This window comes from Phocoena phocoena, chromosome 2 (assembly GCF_963924675.1).
Source record: "Phocoena phocoena chromosome 2, mPhoPho1.1, whole genome shotgun sequence".
In the NCBI taxonomy this organism is placed as follows: domain Eukaryota; kingdom Metazoa; phylum Chordata; class Mammalia; order Artiodactyla; family Phocoenidae; genus Phocoena; species Phocoena phocoena.
The window spans coordinates 157,821,822-157,843,523 of NC_089220.1; the positions used below are offsets into that span (position 1 = coordinate 157,821,822).

The 21,702-nt window shown below is 43.7% G+C and overlaps 1 protein-coding gene across 1 annotated transcript in view; it reads left to right on the top strand.

Moving 5' to 3' along the window:
* The first annotated feature begins 4,693 nt into the window (after positions 1–4,693).
* The window catches only part of DHTKD1 (dehydrogenase E1 and transketolase domain containing 1), a 52,303-nt gene continuing 35,294 nt past the window's right edge, over positions 4,694–21,702 (top strand). The window contains exons 1-2 of the mRNA XM_065872056.1: positions 4,694–4,850; positions 20,030–20,185. Of these exons, the coding sequence (XP_065728128.1) occupies positions 4,694–4,850; positions 20,030–20,185 (313 nt within the window). The remainder of the gene's footprint in view (positions 4,851–20,029; positions 20,186–21,702) is intronic.

Here is a 21,702-nt window from a genome sequence, read left to right on the forward strand (position 1 = left end):
CCATTTATTTATTTTATTTTTGGCGGTGCCACACAGCTTGTGTGATCTTATTTCCCCAACCAGGGACTGAACCCGCTCCCTCGGCGGTGAAAGCACTGAGTCCTGACCACTGCACCGACAAGGAATTCCCCATATCATCAGTTTAGATGGGACTTGTGGGTCACCAGTTTGCAAAATGATCATATTTTAATATATCATGGAGTTTAGTATATCATGAGTTCATAATGACACACAAGAGGGAAAATGTCGGGTAAGCAGTGTTCCACATATGTGGATCCTGGGTCCAGAAGAGAGATTATGCTGGTGATTTGTATTTGGTGTCATTTCTTTTTTATTGCTAATTAAAGTCCTGAGTGTGAATGAGATTACAAAGGAAAAAGGGTTTGTGTGTGAAAGTCTGGCACATTGAAGTTTCTGGCTGGAAAATGGGAATATGAGAGTTTTAAAAAATGAGTCTAGGGATTTCTCTGGTGGTCCAGTGGGTAAGACTCCATGCTCCCAATGCAGGGGGCCCAGGTTCGATCCCTGGTCCGGGGAACTAGATACCACATGCTGTTATAACTAAAAGATCCTGCAGGCTGCAACTAAGACCCAGCGCAGCCAAAATACGTACATAAATATTTCTAAAATAAATAAATGAATAAAAAATGAGTCAAGGTTTGTGATCTATAAAGAACTCTTTAGCCATAATAAGACATTCAGACTTTATCCAAAGAAGAACAGAGGACTTCTCTGGTGGCACAGTGGTTAAGAATCCACCTGCCTATGCAGGGAACAAGGGTTCAATCCCTGGTCCGGGAAGATCTCACATGCCGTGGAGCAACTAAGCCCCTAAGCCACAACTACTGAGCCTGCGCTCTAGAGCCCGTGAGCCACAATTACTGAGCTCATGCTCCACAACAAGAGAAGCCACCGCAATGAGAAGCCCACACACAACAACAAAGAGTAGCCCCTGCTCGCGGCAACTAGAGAAAGTCCGCACACAGCAACAAAGACCCAACACAGCCAAAAATAAATAAATAAATATATTAAAAAAAAAAAAAAAGAAACAGAGAAGAACAGCGAGTCATGCAAAGGTTTCAGGCAATAGTGATGTGAATCTGTTATTAGTTTATAAAAATAACTCTGACTCAGTGTGAGAGGAGCACAGCAAAGCAAGGAAAGACCCAAGACAAGAAGACAATTTAGGAAGCTACTGTGGAACTCCTGGAGAGGGGTGCTGATGGCCCAGACAGGCAATAGGTGGAGAGTGAACATATTTGAGAACGATTTTGCATGTATTTAAGATCCAAAGATGGGATCTGTATCATCTTTATTCCCAGTTGCTTCCAACTTTTGTGCAAATTTCCCTGCTGATTTGAATCCATGCATTAGGGATGTGCCACACCTTCTGCCCCTTCTCTGCATCATCTGTCAACTTCCTAGTCACTTCTCTTAATTCACTGAAAACTTTAACCTACGACTAGGAGTCTTCCTCTACTCCAAGTCCTGCCATTTCCAAGGAGATATTAATGTCCTTATGGCAACTCGTCTAAAAACCTGTTGTCTCAGTTCCTTGATCTTCTCACCTCTGATGACACTCTTCCCCACCTCCACTTTAGCCAACAAGCTGGTCATTATCAAAATTTACATCACTGCTACAATGATCACTTCAAACATTCTGTTTTCTGTCTACAACCTTCTGTTCCAGATGTGATTCTCAAGCACCCCCAGTTTACCTAGTCTTCAACCTCATTGGAACTGCCAACCCACTGGCACCTTTCTTTTGTCAACAGCCCATTCTTATATTTGATAGCATTTTAAAAATGGTAGCCTAGAGCCCATGTTTTATTATTTCAATCGTCCACTAACCAATATCTTAAATGTCTTTGCCTCTTGACCTTTCTATCACATCTGCCTGGAAAAACTTCAGCCCTGAATGAATCCAGTTATCATCTTTCTGAATTTCTCAGTACCAAGGCAGGAGAAAAATTACAAAACAGCAGAAATTGGTATCTCTATATTCATGGCCACCAACCTCAACCGGGTGAACTTCAAAACTTTAAAGATACGGGCTTCCCTCATGGCGCAGTGGTTGAGAGTCTGCCTGTCGTTGCAGGGGACGTGGGTTCGTGCCCCGGTCCGGGAAGATCCCACGTGCCGGGGAGCGGCTGGGCCCGTGAGCCATGGCCGCTGAGCCTGCGCGTCCGGAGACTATGCTCCGCAACGGGATAGGCCCCAGCAGTGAGAGGCCCATGTACCGCAAAAAAAAAAAAAAAAAAAAAAAAAAAAAATATATATATATATATAAATATATATATCTTAGGAATTGTTCCAATTCAAGGCATAATGAGCTGCTTCATTCTTTTTTATGACTCTATAGTAGTCTGTTGTAAGGAAGTAGTATAACTTATTTAATCTCTTATTTTTTGATATTTAGGATACTCACAATCTTTTAAAATTTAAGTTATAGACAATACAACAGTGAATATTCTTGTACACACATAATTGTGTTCGAGTGTGTGTATGAAAGTCTATCTTAGACTTTCAAATTCCTAGAAGCGGAATCACTGGGTTAAATGAAATGTGCATTTCTAATTTTGTAAGATATTGACAGTTTTCCCTCTATAGAGTTTGTACCATTTTACATTTCCACTAGCAATGTATAAGAGTGCCTATTTCTCATATATTTACCAAAACAGAAAACTTTTGAAACATTATGAACTTTGCCAATCCACATCGAGAATTCTTATCCAAGGTCCACAGGCCTCAAGAAATTTATTCCAGAGACTTCCCTGGCAGTCCAGTGGTTAGGACTCTGTGCTTCCACTGCAGGGGGCACGGGTTGGATCCCTGGTAGGGGAACTAAGATCCTGCATGTCGCGCGGCCAAAAAGAAAGAAAGAAAAGAAAAGAAATTGATTCCAGGGCTTCCCTGGTGGTGCAGTGGTTGAGAGTCCGCCTGCCGATGCAGGGGATACCGGTTCGTGCCCCGGTCCGGGAGGATCCCGCATGTCACGGAGCGGCTGGGCCCGTGAACCATGGCCGCTGGGCCTGCGCGTCCAGAGCCTGTGCTCGGCAATGGGAGAGGCCACAACAGTGAGAGGCCTGCATACTGCAAAAAAAAAAAAAAGAAATTGATTCCAATTTTTGCCTTCCACTCAAAGTCCCAACTTCAAATGTCAGTCAGTGAGACCACCAGTTCACCTACATGAGAATCCCCACTCCAACTATGCACGCTTTTACCCCTGGTACATTCAGTACTCTGATCCAATCAACCTTTCAACATAAGCCTCCCTTCAACTTCTCCAGCCTGGACTGCATGGCTCAGTGCTATGAATTCTCCCTTGCCCCATATCTCCATCATACCTGCCTGGCAAAAATCCATCCTTAGTTAAATACAACTCCTGCCTACCCTGCACCTGCAAAAGGAGCTGAACATATCTGGAGAAAAACTCACAATCACTCTGTCTTGTCTGAGTCAAGTCCGTAACCACAAGCCTCAGTGGGCTCTTGGCAACCCCCAAATCATGACATTTCTGGGTCTGTTCACTTTCCCATCCCACTGCTTCATACCTTTTTACCCCTTTCAGACGTCCTCCCATGTCTTTTCACTCCCACTTTCTGCTGTTCATCTTGCTTAATCTTTCACCAAAAAAAGTTGAAGCAGAAAAGAACTTCATCATTGTTCCATGATTAAATCTATCAGCCTACCGAAACAGATACGCTTATGCTCTGCCTTTCCTCCTTTTATATTCTATGAAGTGCCCTTGCTCCTGTCCAAGGCTAACCTTGTCACTGTGGGAGATTGGAGATTCCCTTCTCTGGGATATAAAGGGACATTGATCTCGTAATTACTTCCTTCTTTTTTATTGAAAACTCTTTTAATCACGCAGTTATCCTGTATCTACCTTTCCACTCCCATCTCTCAATACACACCCAATTCGCCGGCCTCTTGGAATCACTTGCAATGCCTTGCAGCCTCTCCCAGGCTTCTGTGCTCATGCTTGCCCCTCTCCTTGGTGTGCCCCTCACCTTGCACATTTACCTTACTCCACATGAAATCTTCCACGTCCACTTTCTCTTCACTCCTATTCTATCGCTTTCGTACAGGCTCCTTCTCCCCTATTTTATTCTTTCTCCCTCAATGTTTCTTACAAAAATGCAAATGGAGGGGGGATGTTGATTTTCTGGTTACTTCCTATGACCTTTCCTTCAAACCAAGTCCCTTGGTTTGAGTCCCAGCCACTTTTCATGCACCCTGTCGCTAATTTTTCCTTTCTGTAGGAGACTGCATCGTGTGTGTGAGGATGTGCTCTGGGGCTTCCAGGAGAGGGGTGGTGGGTGATCACTCCTGGTGGGAGACCGCAGCATATATAGGTATATCAAGGTTTATACCAGAAAGCCGGTAACGCTCTACTCAACACTCCCCATTTTCCCAAATCCAGGGCTACCCTCAGCCTCTAGGACCGCGCGACTCCCAGCGGATCCCGGGGCGTGGCTTCGCTTTGAAGGCCGCTGATCTAGATTGGCTCCGAGGGCCGGTCCTGGCCAATCAGGACTGGGGGCGTTGTCTCGAAGGCGGGGCTTCCCCTCGCCTACCCCCGCTCCCTCCTCTCGCCTCCCACGCGGTGGGTTCCAGGAGCTACCTCCCTGTGGACGCGACCCCTAGATCTCCCGCAGAAGTCTCTGGGCCCGGGGGGGCCTGGCGGGACATGGCCTTGGCCACTGTGGCAGCAACAAGACTGGGCCTCGGCCGGGCCCCTCCGCTCCTCCTCCGGCGCGGCTACCAGACAGAGAGGGGTGTCTACGGCTACCCGCCGAGGAAACCTGAGAGCCGGGAGCCCCAGGGCGGCCTGGCGCGCCCCCCAGGTCAGGGATTGGTCCCGGGCGGTGGGCGTGGGGCCTGGGGAGGCAGGGGGCCTTCCTGCCTGGCCTGGGGTGGGGTGCTTTTGATAGTTGGGGCTTCTAGGGGCCTCAGTGTGCGAGTAGGAGGGTGGGGAAGAACGTGAGGCGAGGGAGCAGAGGCGGACAGGCGTGCATACAGTCAGGGTCGGGGTCACAGAATGGTTTTGTGAGCTCTTGTCTTTTCCATTCTTTGGTCGTAAAACGTATAAGAACTTAGCTCTTTGCGGAGTCGGGGCTGCAGGAAAAGAAAAGTTCTAAGATATCCCAGCTCCTGGAGTTCACCCAAGGATACATTTCCAGGTCCGTCTCCAAAGCTGGTGTGAGCTGGGATGTGTGGGGATCGCGACTGTGACAGGGTGAAGAGGGCAGTTAGTAGATTGGTCTTGGACCACAGCATGGTATTTATTATCCATTTGTCTCCTCTGTGTAGCCTCTTTAATTTCAGAGTTTAGAACTCTTTGCTGAATTTAGAAACGTGTTACTCAGGTTTTAATGTATTACGAGACACGAATATCAGTTTTTGGAAGCTCTGTTGCATCCTCATATGCTAGAGACTAATTTTGAGCATTTGGTTTATGCTCCAAAGTTATTGTACCTTTATTCATCTTCACAGAATAGAAGATGAACACAGATCGATTATTAGAGGAAGGTCATTTGGCATCTTTGATCCAGTTATTGGATTAACAATTAGCCCCTTCATCGTCTAAGCACCTGACCTTTGAGCAGTACATCACACACTGGAACCTCAATATTTTGCTTTTGATCCCAGGGGACATTTAGAATAAAACTGATTCTCCTTCTTGAGTCTAGCGGGTTTCTTTAGGGACAGGATTTTGGCCAGCTAGATTGCTAATCCCTTGAGAGTAAGACTATAGGTATCTTTTTTTTTTTTTTTTTTTTAATTTATTTATTTATTTTTGGCTGTGCTGGGTCTCCGCCGCTGCGCACGGGCCCTCTCTAGCTGCGGCGAGCGGGGGCCACCCTTCACCGCGGTGCCCAGGCTTCTGACTGTGGTGGCCTCCCCTGTTGCGGAGCTCAGGCTCCAGGCACATGGGCTTCAGCAGTCGTGGTTCATGGGCTTCAGTAGTTGTGTTTCATGGGCTCCAGAGCGCAGGCTCAGCAGCCGTGGCTCATGGGCTCAGTTGCTCCGCGGCACGTGGGATCTTCCTGACCCAGGTCTCGAACCCGTGTCCCCTGCATTGGCAGGTGGATTCCCAACCACTGTGCCACCAGGGAAGGCCCGACTATAGGTATCTTATTTTACTTGGCAAATTGAATGCCCAGAATTTTACATGCCAACTGTCCTCAAACTGAAGCGTGCATTCAGATCACTCTGCATGATGTTAAAATGCTAGCTTCCAGGCCAGCCTCCCCCTCCCCTCCCCCAAACCCCACCCTAGTTCTCATTCAGTGGCCTGAGATGAGGTTCAGGAATTTGTATTTTTATGTCACTCTAGGTGATTCTCTAGCAGGACGTCCGTGGCCACCATGGCCAAACACTGTTATAGTCCTAAGGGATGTATGTGTAAGATGTATTTGACAATCTCTTCTTCAATTAAGAACTTACTAGTGTGTGCTCAGTGTGCAATTATTGTGATCTTATTTGAGGTTTTCCCTCACTGCTGGGTCTCTGATTCCTATTAACAGCCTGGCAGTCGAGAATTAATCTTTGCTGGGAAAAGTCTGGGCTGGTGGTTCTCAATGAAGACTGTATCCAAATCATCCAGGGAGCTTTGGGCTGGTGTGGTTTGAAAAAATATCTCTGGAGTTGATTTTATCTGTATATAATCTTCTCTCTTCCCTCATCACCAACTTGTGCCTCCCCACTCCTCCTAGCAATGAACTTGCTGTGTTGTGGAATCCTTGGTGAACTTTGAAAGTTCAGTATTGAGTTAGAACTGCAGGCTAAGGGTACAATATTGTGTTGTACTGAGAGGATAGGGTAAAATCAATACTGAGAAATAGTTGTTTGTTGCAGTTATGGGATCTGACTTAAGGAATTTTTTCCTTATATCTTTTTTTAATACTCTGAATAAAACTTAAAGGCAAGTGGGCCGTTTTGTAACTTTCTTCAAAATTATCATTCCATGTAGATCTGTGACAGTTCTTTCTGTTTAAGAACTTATCACATCATTTTGTAAAAACTCTTTTTATAGATACTACTCCTACTAGGCTGTGTGGGAGAATGGGGAAGGAGATTACATATAGCTCACGTCCAGAGAGCTTGGTCACACATCTATACATACCTGCAAGGGAGACTGGAAACCAGTCTTTACTCAGGGTGGCTACCTTCCAATTAAAAATTATTTTGAGAGCGAAGAGGAAAATAAATGTTGGAAAATAATTAGTAATCACCACGCTCGGCCCCTTTGGCCATTCAAATATCCTAAGCTTTTCTTCCCAAACATAGAATGTACTCACTTCCTCCCTCCTCCATTAAATTCCTTAATCCAGCTCAAAGTCCATTTTCTCTGGAGAGTGTGCAGTCCTCTCCAGCAGGTGTGGCTGTGGCTCCTTGGAGTCTGGAATTTTATGAACTGCTATCCATCCTGAATATATACACATTCGATGTACAAAGGAAACTCCCATCCACAAGAGGAAAGAATGAGGAATTTATAGTGGCCACTGGTTCAGACCAGTTATCAAGTCCTGTTGGGTAGGAATGATAAAGCCCCTTTATGTGGCTGAGTGGTAAATTCACTAGATTATCCGGCCCCTCAACTCTGCCCCTGTCCCTTCCCCTGGTCTTGCCTTATGGGTTCTTCTTCTTTTTTTTTTTTTTTTAAATTTGCCCATTTTAAGGATGTAGTGTTTTTTTTTGGATGTTGGGGGTAGGAGTTTATTTATTTATTTTTGCTGTGTTGGGTCTTCGTTTCTGTGCAAGGGCTTTCTCTATTTGCGGCAAGCGGGGGCCACTCCTCATCACGGTGCACGGGCCTCCCACCATCACGGCCCCTCCAGTCGCGGAGCACAGGCTCCAGACGCGCAGGCTCAGCAGTTGTGGCTCACGGGCCCAGCCGCTGGCATGTGGGATCCTCCCAGACCAGGGCCCGAACCCGTTTCCCCTGCATTAGCAGGCAGACTCTCAACCACTGTGCCACCAGGGAAGCCCATGGGTTCTTCCTTAACCTGTATCTTCTGAGGGCATTGGGGAGTGTGCCCTCCTTGGGGGCTGCACACCTTTCATGGTCTACTTTATTTTGATAAAGTTAGGAGCCTGAGAATTACTTTAGGTAGTCATCAATTACAGATTTTTTTTTTTTCTGGCCAGAGTTGGGATTTCTTTGGCAGTTCAGTTTTTAATTTTATTTATTTTTTATTTTTTAAATTAGTTTTTATTGGAGTATAGTTGATTTACAATGTTGTGTTACTTTCTGCTGTACAGCAAAGTGAATCAGTTATACATATACATATATCCACTCTTTTTTAGATTCTTTTCCCGTATAGGTCACTACAGAGTATTGAGTAGAGTTCCCTGTGCTGTACAGCAGGTTCTTATTAGTTATCTATTTTATATATAGTAGTGTATATATGTCAATCCCAATCTCCCAATTTATCCTCCCCTGCCCCATTTCCCCCTTGGTAACTCTAGGTTTGTTTTCTACATCTGTGACTCTATTTCTGTTTTGTAAGTAAGCTCATTTGTACCATTTTTTGAGATTTGGAGTTGGGATTTCTTTGGCAGTTCAGGTTTTTAAAAAATTTATTTATTTATTTTTGGTTGCATTGGGTCTTCATTGCTGCGCGCGGACTTTCTCTAGTTGCGGTGAGCGGGGGCTACCCTTAGTTGTAGTACGTAGTCTTCTCATTGCAGTGGTTTCTCTTGTTGTGGAGCACGGGCTCTAGGTGCCCGGGCTTCGGTAGTTGTGGCTTACGGGCTCTAGAGCGCAGGCTCAGTAGTTGTGGCGCACAGGCTTAGTTGCTCCACGGCATGTGGGATCTTCCTGGACCAGGGCTCGAACCAGTGTCCCCTGCATTGGCAGGCTGATTCTTAACCACTGCGCCACCAGGGAAACCCGGCAGTTCAGTTTCTTAAATAAAATTCCTAGGACTGCAGTCTTTTTGCTTTTTGGATTTTTGCTTCTAGTCATTCCATGAGCAAGTTGCCCACAGTCAAAGAGCTCATCCGGGCCTAGTTTTTAAGCCTGCAAACCCTGGTCTTTTATTTACTGCTTCTACCCATTCTACTCCCTAAATTTAATGGTGTTTATTTTGAGACCATCTCAACTAATATGCTGTAGTGGGAAGGCAAAACCCTTTGTGTGATATTGAAGGCTCAGCTGGCTTTCATCATCTAACAGATAATGCTTACTAGAAGGTACTTAAAAAGGGGTTTCATCTTTTCTCCTATATCCGGCCAAGACAGCCTCTTCAGAACTACCTTAACTAATTGCTTCTACTCTTCCAACCTTGGCTGGGTCTGCCCTCTAGGTACTGAGGCCACAGATGGAGAAAACCTCCCAGTAGTGGAGTGAATTTCCCTCCATCTCTTCTTAATGATGAACTATCTCCTCCTTGACCTCACCTTTCTTCTGGGGCTTTCCTGAAGATGACAAGAAATGATGAACACAGACTACTGAGCTACAGGCTCCATGGGCACGCAGCCTGCCTTAAAAGATATCGCAAGTGACAGTTTTACCAAATGTCAGATAACATAACACTGCTTCAGCTTTCTAGTCTGAAATACCTGGGTCCTCAGTACCCACCACCTGACTGCTAAGCCAGTGTCATATACATTTTAGGTTCTGTTATGGCAGCAACCCACCTCCAGTAGCAAATTCAATATTGGATAGGATGTGTTCAGGGGCTGTGCCAGAGACCTGGAATAACAGTGGGTTGAATAAAGTAAGTAGAAGTCTGAGCTGGTATGACAGCTCTGCTCTACAAAGCTGTAGGGGCTCAAGTTTCTTCTATGTTGTTTCTTTGCCACCCTGTGGGTGTTGCTTTCAACTTTGGTCAAGGATAGCTCACCACTATAGCCACATACTGGCCAGCAAGAGGGAGGAAAAGGGGGAGGGGAAGAGAACACCATCCCTTTAAGGGTAAGACCCAGAAGTTGAAACATCACTTCTACTATCCTCTCATTGGCCAGAACATAGTCATATGGCCACCCTGGCTGCAGGGAAGGCTGGAAAGGGTATCCTTATTCTGGGTGGTCATATACTCAACCATCTGTTACCATAAAAGAGAAGGGAAAATGGATGTTGGGAGTTATAATAGTCTCTGCTACAGATGTACTTTAAAAATCTGGGGCAGGCAACTTTTTCACCTTGTACTTCCTGTCACATTTTGAGCACTCTATTTCTCAAAGCCTTGCTTTCTTCATATTTTCACTAACTAGGATCCTAGTCTAGGTGTTTAATTCTGGCCTGCTACCAAAAAAAAAAGTTGAATTCAAGGGTTCTTAACCTGGGCCCATGGATCCCTATGAGAAGGTTTCAGGGGGTCTGTGTACTTTGCACAACTCTGTGTGTGTGTCTGTTTGTAGGCCGAGGGCCCGTAGCTTTCATCACATTCTCAAAGAGATCCATGACTTCAAAGAGGTAAAACTGCTAGCCTAGCTGGTATTATAATTTATAGCCTAGTTCCCTTCCAGCTTAGTCCAGTCTTTCTAAAACGTTGGTTTAACCGAGTCACTTTCTTACTCAGGTCTCCAAAGGCTCTACTTTGCCTCTCAAAATAAAATGCAGGTTCTTTAGGTTGCTACTCAATGCACTTCATGTTTCTTGACCTGTTCTAGTTCTTTCTTACCTCTTTCCACATAAATTCCCCCACTTTCCAAATCTCTTCTTCACTTTGTGCCTTTCCACTTCTTACTCTCCACAGTCCAGCTCCATTCCCAAGTTCTCCGTGACATCTTTCCAGACAACTCCAGGCTATCCTAATCTGAATTCCCTTAACTCTCAGTATGGGGCCCAACCCCTTGGACTGTATTAAACTTTTTCTAATTGTGTGCAGTTTTGTGCGGGGATCATCTTCTCGTTTACATTGTAAGATCCTGCCTAGTAAAGACCTTGTCTTATATTCCTTTCAGCTCTACACTTAACTAAATACTTATTAAATGATTGATTCCTACTAAGAAGTGGAAATAGGGTTCTGTATATGCAATTTCTTTGTGACATTTAATACATTTGAATTTTGCACGTACAACCGTAACACCAAGAACTAAGAAACACTTTATATATAGGGTAATATACTGTATTACCATGTTCTAGAAAAAAGAAAAACTTTTTTTTTTTTTTTTTTTTTTTGAAAAACTTTTTTTTGCTGATGAAGACAATTAAGATTCATTGGGTTTTTCCTTAAATTCTGTTTAACTGTGTGCTTATGGTCTGTTCTATTAATTATAGGAGGCTGATGAGGCCAAGGACACAGTTTAATTGGCTTTAGTCTTTCTTTTTTTCGGCCTCGCTCTGCAGCATGCAGGATCTTAGTTCCCCGACCAAGGATCAAACCCATGCCCCCTGCATTGGGAGGTGCCCCCTGCATTGGGAGCACAGAGTCTGAAGCACTGGACTGCCAGCTATGTCCCAGCTTTAGTCTTTTTCGTAATGCCTACCAGTTGTCCTACAAGGTGCCATCTTTGTTGAGAGGAATGACTGAGTTAGTGGGATGGATCATGTACATTAACTTTTGGTATTGGCAAAATGAATCAAAGGACAAACCCTACTGAAAATGGACACAAGGCATCCTCCCACATCCAAGGTGACATAGAGAAATGGGAGGAGGTATGGTCAAAGTTATGGTGCCTCCCTCCTCCTCTTTGACCTTCATCAGCCTTCTTTCTTAATATGTTTATCTTGGCCAAATATCAATGCCTGCATAGGATGACTACTTCATTTACTAAGATTTTCACTGTAGCAAGACTTTGAAGAGATATTGGATTTGCTTGTAGTAACCTTTTTGGGTGGTAGCGGCTTCACTAGTTAAAATTTGACCTGTGATGAGTGTCCTTGTAGCTGGCTAGTAAAACAGCTTGTACTTTAACCTCTGTATACCTCAACTTCCAAGTAAACTTGAATTTATTTATCAACAATCCTAATTTAAAATGGAGGTGGGTTTCCATATACATTTTAGAAGTATTTGTTCTAGTTCTGTGAAAAAAGCCATTGGTATTTTGATAGGAATTGCACTGAATCTGTAGATTGTCTTGGGAAGTATGGTCATTTTAACAATATTAATTCTTCCAGTCCAAGGCCATGGTATATCTTTCCATCTGTTTGTGTCATCTTCCATTTCTTTCATCAGTGTCTTATACTTTTCCGAGTATATGTCTTTTACCTCCTTAGGTAGGTTTATTCCTAGGTATCTTATTCTTTTCGGTATGACACTAAATGGGGTTGTTTCCTTAATTGCTCTTTCTGATAGTTCGTTGTTAGTATATAGAAGTGCAACAGCTTAGGACCAGTGATTCATAGGCATAAATTTCATTATGAAGGATTTGGGTTATTAAAAAATGGCAGAATTTAGAGACCATTAGGAGATGGGAGCTGTAAGATTCCAAACAGTGTTTAGCGGTTACTGATCTTGGCGATCAGCTTTAGTAGTTGAAGTGAGGTTGCAGGTATGTTGCATATTAGAAATAATAGGAGCCTTGGGAATTCCCTGGCAGTCCAGTTGTTAGGACTCGGCACTTTCACTGCTGGGGCCTGGGTTTTGTCCTGGGTCGGGGAACTAAGATCTCACAAGCAGCGTGACACGGACAAAAAAAAAAAAAAAAAAAAAAGAAGAGAAAAGAAATAATAGGAGCCTTTACTGGAGGTATAGGAAAAACAGTTGGGGAAAATCTTATTGCATTAGAGATTTTCAAAAATATTTAGATGATTTTTTAAATGTTTCAATGACTTCTAGTTATCTCATCCTGTTCGCTGTAGGCCCTGGACTTTCCTTTTCACTTTTTGTTATGGTATAGTGGGTAAAACACTGGATTAAAATCAAGCACACCTGAGTACAAATAGTTCCAATTCCAGCTTCTTCATTACCAGTGTCACCTTCTGCAAGTCACTTAACGTGTTTGGGCCTCAGTTAACTCTTCTGCAGATAAGGGTGCCTATTTCAGGGCTGTTACAGGATTAGATAAAATGACGTATCTGAAAAATCCAACACAACGTGTAGCACAAGTTAGTACTCAATAAATGGTCACTATCATTTACTATCAATCTGTGACTGTTGCTTACCTATTTCGGCAATGATTTAAGAAAGGAATCTCAAAAAAAAAAGGAAAGGACCAGAACAAGATTTCTATTTAAAGTTTGGTTTTTTTGCAAGAAAGAACTATCTGGCAAAATAAATTTAGCTTATAAAGATATCATGTTTGAGATGGGAAGAGAAGATAGGATGTAAAATGAACTCAGCGGCACAGCCTAGGTATGAGTTTCTTGTACAGAATTCATAATAATAGTATTCTGGTACCAAGTCTTGCCTTTTGATATGGTTACCTATGAAGTTCCTAAGTTGAAGCTGGTGGCAGCTGTCTCATTTCTTTTTTTCTATAAATGTCTGTTGTTTATTTATTTATTTATGTATTTGGCTGCATTGGGTCTTCGTTGCTGTGCGCGGGCTTTCTCTAGTTGTGGTGTGCGGGCTTCTCATTGCAGTGGTTTCTCTTGTTGTGGAGCACGGGCTCTAGGGCGTGCGGGCTTCAGTAGCTGTGGTGTGCAGGCTCAGTAGTTGTGGCTCATGGGCTCTAGAGCGCAGGCGCAGTAACTGGGGAGCACAGGCTTAGTTGTTCCTCGGCATGTGGGATCTTCCAGGACCAGGGATCAAACCCGTGTCCCCTGCATTGGCAGGTGGATTCTTAACCACTGTGCCACCAGGGAAGTCCCCGTCTCATTTTAATAGGGCCTAAGAGGGGACTTCCCTGGCGGTCCAGTAGTTAAGACTCCACGCTTCCATTGAAAAGGACATGGTTTCGATCCCTGGTCAGGGAACTAAGATCCCACATGCCGCACGGTGTGGCCAAAAAAAAAAAAAAGAAAAAATAGGGCCTATGGGACTCCAATTACGGAGTTCTCTTTCTTGGAGTCTTCAGTATTTTTATAGATAGCCAATGTTCCCACTTGCTCTAAGCATATGCTGACTTGAATGCAGAGACTGTGGATTGGATCTAGATATCTTGGGGGGAGGCTGTTTATGACCAGATGAGGAAAGAGAACTGTATTGACTTCCAGTTGAAGTACTAAGTTTAGTTTAGGTTATCTGTCAGTGTACTTTATGGTTAATATGAACACATTTCTTTCTGAAAATAAAATGCTATTCAACACTATCCAGTGCCCCCACCGTGTTTGCTTACAGCAGAGAATAAAGTGAAGTAGATATCCCTATCATAATGTTTTTTATTTGTTTGTTTGTTTTGGGTGCACGGCACGTGGGATCTTAGTTCCCTGACCAGGGATTGAACCCGCACCCCCTGCATTGTAAGCACAGAGTCTTAACCACTGGACCGCCAGGGAAGTCCCTCATAATGTTTTTTTACTCTTGTTTTAGCTAAGGTTCTTTTGGTCACAAGCAGCAGAAACCAACTCTGGCTATCTTAAGCAAAGAGGGGACTTTATTTGAAGGGTACAAGGGTATCTTCTAGAGCTGAAAAATGTTTCAAGTAATCAAGAAGGGAGTGAACCAAAGCTAACTCTGGGAATATTGGCAGAGGCTGTGTGTGGCCCGATAAGGCACAGCTGTTAAGGTACTTAGCTCCTGTGTCACCCATAATGTGTGTTGGGGGTTCACAAGACCACCCCACATTTAGAGATTCTCCAGAAGGGACTCATGGCACTCAGTCTATAGTTGTACTCATGGCTAAGGTTTATGGCAGTGATGTGATAAGGACACGCAGCTGGACCATAATGGAAAAGGCACAGGAAGAGTCTGGAGTACCTTTGCGCAGGCTTCCTTCTGCGTTCTCCCATGAGGCATCACACGGAATGCACTCCTCTTCAAGAAACACAGCAACATGTGTGCAATGTTCCTGCGCAGGGAATCCTATTAGAGTCTCAGCACCCAAGGTTTTGTTTTCTTTTTTTTTTTTTAACATCTTTATTGGGGTATAATTGCTTTACAATGGTGTGTTAGTTTCTGCTTTATAACAAAGTGAATCAGTTATACATATACATATGTTCCCATATGTCTTCCCTCTTGCGTCTCCCTCCCTCCCACCCTCCCTATCCCACCCCTCCAGGCGGTCACAAAGCACCAAGCCAATATCCCTGCAGGGTTTTTATTGGGAGAGGTTCGTATAAGCACCCTCTGCATGTGCCAAAATCCCAGACTCCCAGAAGGAAAGCAGGTGTTCAGCCTAAACTACCTTGTTCTCCCAAACAGTCGAGGCACAGTGGATCACCCTTACCAATTAGGGACAGGTGAGGCCATTCCTGAAATTCAAATTCCCAGGCAGCAACCAAGAGCATAAACCTTGCAAGCAGGCTTTTCTAAGGATAGCAGTCTCACGCTCACTCTTCTCATATCTCTTAATTCCAAGTCTCAAATTCTGGGAAGATTGAATCTGACCCACCTTGACTCAAGTGTCTTTGGAATCCATTGACTCTTTGGGAGGCAAAGTGGAGCAATAGAGACATGGCCCTGGAACCCACCCTCTGGGACGGGAGGGTACAGTTCTCAGAAGAGAAGGACCCAAAGTGATCAGGAGGGACCCACTGCAGCCCTCATACGGCATGTTTGAGGGCTCTGGAAACCTTTGATCGGGAGGGTTCTGTGATGCCATTACAATACAGTGAATTTCAGGACTTCATTCATTCAAGTAATAACAAATATCTCTTGAGCATCTACTATGTGCCATTCTCCTGAGCCAGAAGCACGCCTCCAGTATTTTCCATTTTATTTGGAAGAAGAGCGTATATATCTGCTACTGTGGTTTGCCCTATTCTCTCTGGCTTCTTAGGAATTTAAACATCCAATTAAATTCCTTTGAACTTTCACAGATATCGTGAGCACTGAGTCATTTGGTCAGTATTATGCCTCAGGTGAAGGGATTCATTTTTCTCTTACAGTAATCCTTTGATTTATACAGTAACAGGGAGTTTTTTTGTGAAGAAGATATGTATTCTATTGCTGTGATCCAATCCATTTAAATCTTTTAATTTCATTATTTGCTACCAAAGTAATCCAGCTGAAGCAATTTTATCCAATGCATTTGACACTGAAACTTGGTCAGTTAATTTAACAAAAAATCATTAAATCAAGGATTATCATAATGAAATGAGAGACGCTTTACGTATTTTAACTCAAGTATGTTTATTTTTGGTTTTGTATATGCAGATCTTTAAAGTGAAGAGCACTTATGAAAGCAATCTGAGTGCGGAATCTCCTAGATTTTTATAATGTCTCCCCTAATGTTTACATTTCCCCATAGCAACAGCCTTAGGAACAAATATAATTTACTCTTACAAGCATATAGTCAACTGGTGAGGGCAGTGGAGAGAATCTGATCATCAGAAGCTTTCAGGGTGTATTTAAGTCAGTTAAATGGATACAATTTAAAGAGCTCTGGGAATTTCCTGGAGGTCCAGAGATTAGGACTCGGTGCTTTCACTGCCTTGGGCCTGGGTTTGATTCCTGGTCGGGGAACTAAGATCCCATAAGCCTCATGGTGTGGCCAAAATAAATAAATAAATAAAGAGCTCTACTGGACACGTTCATTACAGAAAACTTAGAAACTATGGTAAGCAAGAAAATTTTTTTTTTTTTTTTTTTGGCTACGCTGGGTCTGCATTGCTGTGCGTGGGCTTTCTCTCTAGCTGCGGCGAGCCGGGGCTACTCTTTGTTGTGGTGCACGGGCTTCTCCTTGCGGTGGCTTCTCTTGCTGCGGAGTATGGGCTCTAGGCTCAAGGGCTTCAGTAGTTGTGGCTCGAGGGCTCTAGAGCACAGGCTCAGTAGTTGTGGCGCACGGGCTTAGTTGCTCCACGGCATGTGGGATCTTCCCGGACCAGGGCTCGAACCCATGTCCCCTGCATTGGCAGGTGGATTCTTAACCACTGCGCCACCAGGGAAGTCCCAAAATTAAGAATTTTGTTTGTTTGTTTGTTTGTTGTTTTATTTGCGGTATGCGGGCCTCTCACTGCTGTGGGATCCTCCTGGACCGGGGCACGAACCCGTGTCCCCTGCATTGGCAGGCGGACTCTCAACCACTGCGCCACCAGGGAAGCCCCAAAATTAGGAATTTTGACATAGGATCATCCCTAAGTTTTTGGTCTATTTCCTTTATATATGTGGAATATATACATGCAAATGCAGAGACAAATATGGAGTATATAGATACTATGAAATATATATTATACACCAATTTTAACAAAAATCAGGCTTATGCTATATATAGTGTCTTTTAGTCTTTTTCCATCTAAACAAACTGATGCTTTTCCAGTAAGCATTCTCCTACAGCATTATCTTGTGATGACTTTTGGCCAGTGGGGATTAGTTATCAACACTGTAGCATGTCCCTAAGAGGACTGGGGGTTTGTAGAGAGTTAGAGGACTAACTACAGGGGAATGTCAGTGAGGAATGAGGAGGCATTGACTCCACCTTCAGTACTGGAGGGATGTGTGTGTGGGTGATGAGTAACTTCACCTTCCACCGGTGTCCTCAGGGGAAAGCAGATTCCCGTGACGACAGGAGTATAAGCAATTGTTTAGGGAAGAGGTGAAGAAGGTAGGGAGACCTGTTAAGCATGGAACAGAATTCCAGAGGTCATAATGGAAGGATCTGGGAGACAGAGAGGGAAGAGATATGGGACTGGGTCTGGTGGAAGATACCAGAGCAGTGAAATGAGGGTCTGAGAGAAAACAGATGGTCAGGATGGATGGAGAACGTGCCCCAAGGTGGGAGACGAATAGTCCTCTCTCTCTGGCTCCTTCAGAATAGTAGGTGCCGCATGTTCTTCGGGGTGAGCAGCATCCTTTTGTGCCAACTCCCCCGTCAGTGTTCTAGAGTATCATTAAAAACGTGGCTTTTCAGTTAGAAATTTCAGTTCGAAATTGAAGCAGTGATCCCTGAGCTGATGTGGTTCACTAAAGAGAATGTTTTCAAAAGAGGGCTAGTAGAAGACTTCCCTGGTGGTCCAGTGGTTAAGACTCCGCGCTTCCAATGCAGGGTGCGTAGGTTCAATCCCTGGTCAGGGAACTAAGATCCCACGTGCTGTGTGGCATGGCCAAAAGTTTAAAAAAATAAAAATAAAGCATTAAAAAAAGGAGGGCTAGTAGATTGTGGTGAGAATGGTGATGATAACCCTACATATTTACCATTGGACTTACCCCACTAAGGATGTAGTTTTGCAGATGATATTGGAAGTCGTGGATGAGATCACCTAGAGAGAAAGTAGATTGAGAAGAAGACCCTGGGCAGACCTGGGGAGAACCAATATTTTAGAGGTGGACAAAGAGGAGGATCCCCTAACCCACTTCTCGCCCAGCAAAAGTGATTGAGGTTGAGTAGCCAGCGAGTTAGGAGGAAACCCAGGATCTTGCAATGCCAGAGAGCCCAGGGAAGCAACTGTTTTTATGGAGGAGTGGCCAACAGGGACAATGCTTTAGACAGATATATCTGTCTGTATTTTAGCCAGAAATATGAAGGTGTCCTACTTCATAACCAGAATAGAGACTGTAGCAAAATTATATATGACTCCTCCAGCTTGAAATCAGTTCATTTACTGGGATTGTTTGATGAGTTTATTAGACATAGTGTGGGTCCTCTTAACTGCCGGATTTGTGCCAACACATCCTACATATTCGTATGAATATTGAATGCATGTTCAACACACCTCAGTTCTTTCCTCTAAGCCTGTGACAAGAGATACACTGTGCAGTACCCTGAATACAAACCCCAGCACATAAACATGTAGCTCTGAAATCATTGTATAGCAACACATGTTCATAAAATGGTCAGTAAGTATTTCAAAATATGCTAACAATTTTCTTTGGGTTCTGAAAATAAACATGCAAATTTTTGTAATGTTCAGAAAATGTGTGCCCTTCATAGTGGATTTGCTCATCTTCACAGATTTGTGCTTGATTTGTATAAGACCACCTTGATGAACTGAAGGTTAATCGATTGTGGGCTTGAAGGATTTTCTTCCAAATTTTAGAAGGGCTTTCCTGTGGGAAAGGGAAGAAAAGCAGCTTCTGGCTCAATATAAAAATCATCTAAGATAGAATTGGATTCATTGAAAGGTAATGATTCCCCCTTGAGTAGAGACTGGGGAATTACTCATTTAAGGCTGTACAAACGGGCTTTAAAATTTTTTTTCATTATGTGAGTAACAAGATAATTTCTAAGGTCTTTTCCTACTGTACGATTTCATGAGTGTATGGACCTGGGGTCTTTAAGAAATAAGGAAGGCTGGGACTTCCCTGGTAGTGCAGTGGTTAAGAATCCACCTGCCAATGTAGGGGACACGGGTTCTAGCCCTGGTCCGGGAAGTTGCCGCATGCCGCAGAGCAACTAAGCCCGTGCGCCACAACTACTGAGCCTGCGCTTTACAACCCGTGAGCCACAACTACTGAGCCCACCTGCCACAACTACTGAAGCCCACGCACCTAGAGCCCGTGCTCCGCAACAAGAGAAGCCACTGCAATGAGAAGCCCGCGCACCCCAACGAAGAGTAGCCCCCGCTCGCCACAACTAGAGAAAGCCTGCGCACAGCAACGCAGACCCAACACAGCCAAAAATAAAATAAATAAATTTATAAAAAAAAGAAATAAGGAAGGAAATGTAACATTGATTTTGTAGTTCAAATTGTCTGTATTTCTAATGTACGATATAAAAAATCTCAAATAATAATTAAGAGGACTATAATTATCCATAATCTCAGCATTTTAACAGTTATTTTCAATTTGGGGTGTTTCCTTTAAATATCTATCCTCGTGCATAATTAGTTTCACAAATGTGCACTTATAGTTCTGTTTCCTTTCTGTATTTTTCAGTGACTTTCGCTCTCAGGAGATAAATTTAAGGAAATAAGTGTGTTTTCCTGGAGTCTGTTAGTCTTTAATCCTGAAAACCACTGGCAGCTGTGGTGGGTAGGAGCCGTGTGTTTAAAACTGTCCAAAGCCACAGAGGCTTCTTTGAAAAACTGATTTTGCAGCTTGTGGGCATTTCCTAAACTATATTGTTCTATTGTTTTTTCTCCCTGAATTAGTGGATCATGGCCTTGCCAGGTTGGTGACGGTGTATTGTGAGCATGGCCATAAAGCTGCCAAAATCAACCCCCTCTTCACTGGCCAAGCCCTGCAGGAGAACGTGCCTGAAATCCAAGCCCTCGTGCAGACGCTACAGGGACCCTTTAATACCACAGGTAAAGCCCATCAACAATGGACTATCCACGTGACAGTTAACTGCCAGTGAGGTGGGGCTTCTTTCTCTGTTCTTGAAGGACCCACATGCCTGCTGGAGCTGAAGCTTCCACGGGTGTGAGGGGACAGTGAGGGGCACATTCGAACACTGTCTGGGAGAAGCAGTGTTGGGGTTCTAGAATGGTCTTCTGATAGGGCCCGTTTCTTCTCTATTCAAATCATATGTACAACGGCCAGAGGGTACATGAAAAGGTGCTCAGCATCACTAAGCATCAGGGAAATGCAAATCAAAACCACAATGAGGGTCTTCCCTGGTGGTGCAGTGGTTGAGAGTCTGCCTGCCGATGCAGGGGACACGGGTTCGTGCCCTGGTCCAGGAAGATCCCACGTGGCACGGAGCAGCTGGGCCCGTGAGCCATGGCCGCTGAGCCTGCGCGTCCGGAGCCTGTGCTCCGTAACCGGAGAGGCCACAACAGTGAGAGGCCCACGTACCGCAAAAAAAAACCCAAAACACCTCAATGACCTATTACCTCACACCTGTTACAATGGCTATTGTCAAAAAACCCCCCAAAGATGGATAAACAACACGGTCCTGCTGTCAAGCACAGGGAACTATATTTAATATCCTGTGATAAACCATAATGGAAAAGAAAATGAAAAAAAATGTATATATATGTATAACTGAATCACTTTGCTGTACAGCAGAAATTAACACAACATTGTAAATCAACTATACTTCAATTAAAAAAAAAACAAACCCAAAGATACAAGTGTCGGTGAGGATGTAGAGAAAAGGGAACTCTTGTGCACTGTTGGTAGGAATGCAAGTTGGTGCAGCCACTATGGAAAACAGTATGGAGGATCCTCAAAAAATTAAAAATAGAACTACCATATGATCCAGCAATTCCATGTCTGGGTATAAATCTAAAGGAATTGAAATCACTATCTTTTTTTTTTTGAAATCACTATCTTAAAGAGATATCTGCACTCCCATGATCATCACAGCTTTGCTCAATCAGTATCAAAGATCTAACGTTTATTGTAAGAAACCATACACGATATAAAGAAAATGTTGGTTTGTTAAATTCATATTGTAGGCTTAGGCAAATGACTGATAATTGATTTGGTGCTGGGCCAATCACGTACTACAAACCTTTCTTTTCTCTGGCTGAGATTCAGGGAGATTTCCTTTTACCCTAGAATATTGCTTTGCTCTCAATATTAATTCACATTAAGACCAACTGTGCAATAATAGGCATTGCTTTATAGATATTAATAAGACTTGAACATTTTGGTAGATAGATATTTCAGATAAAGGTATACATATGATTTGTAGCTATAAAGCAGATGAAAGGTAGGTTCACAATTTAGTTCGAAATGACTATAGAATCAAAATTTGGCATAATGCATCATGGCTCTGTTCGAGAGAAGGAAGATTTTTATTCCCTCTCCTTTTAGTACCTTTATGGCCTTTGATCATATTTTTAGTTTTGCCTTTAGAAAAATCTAGATAACCCAA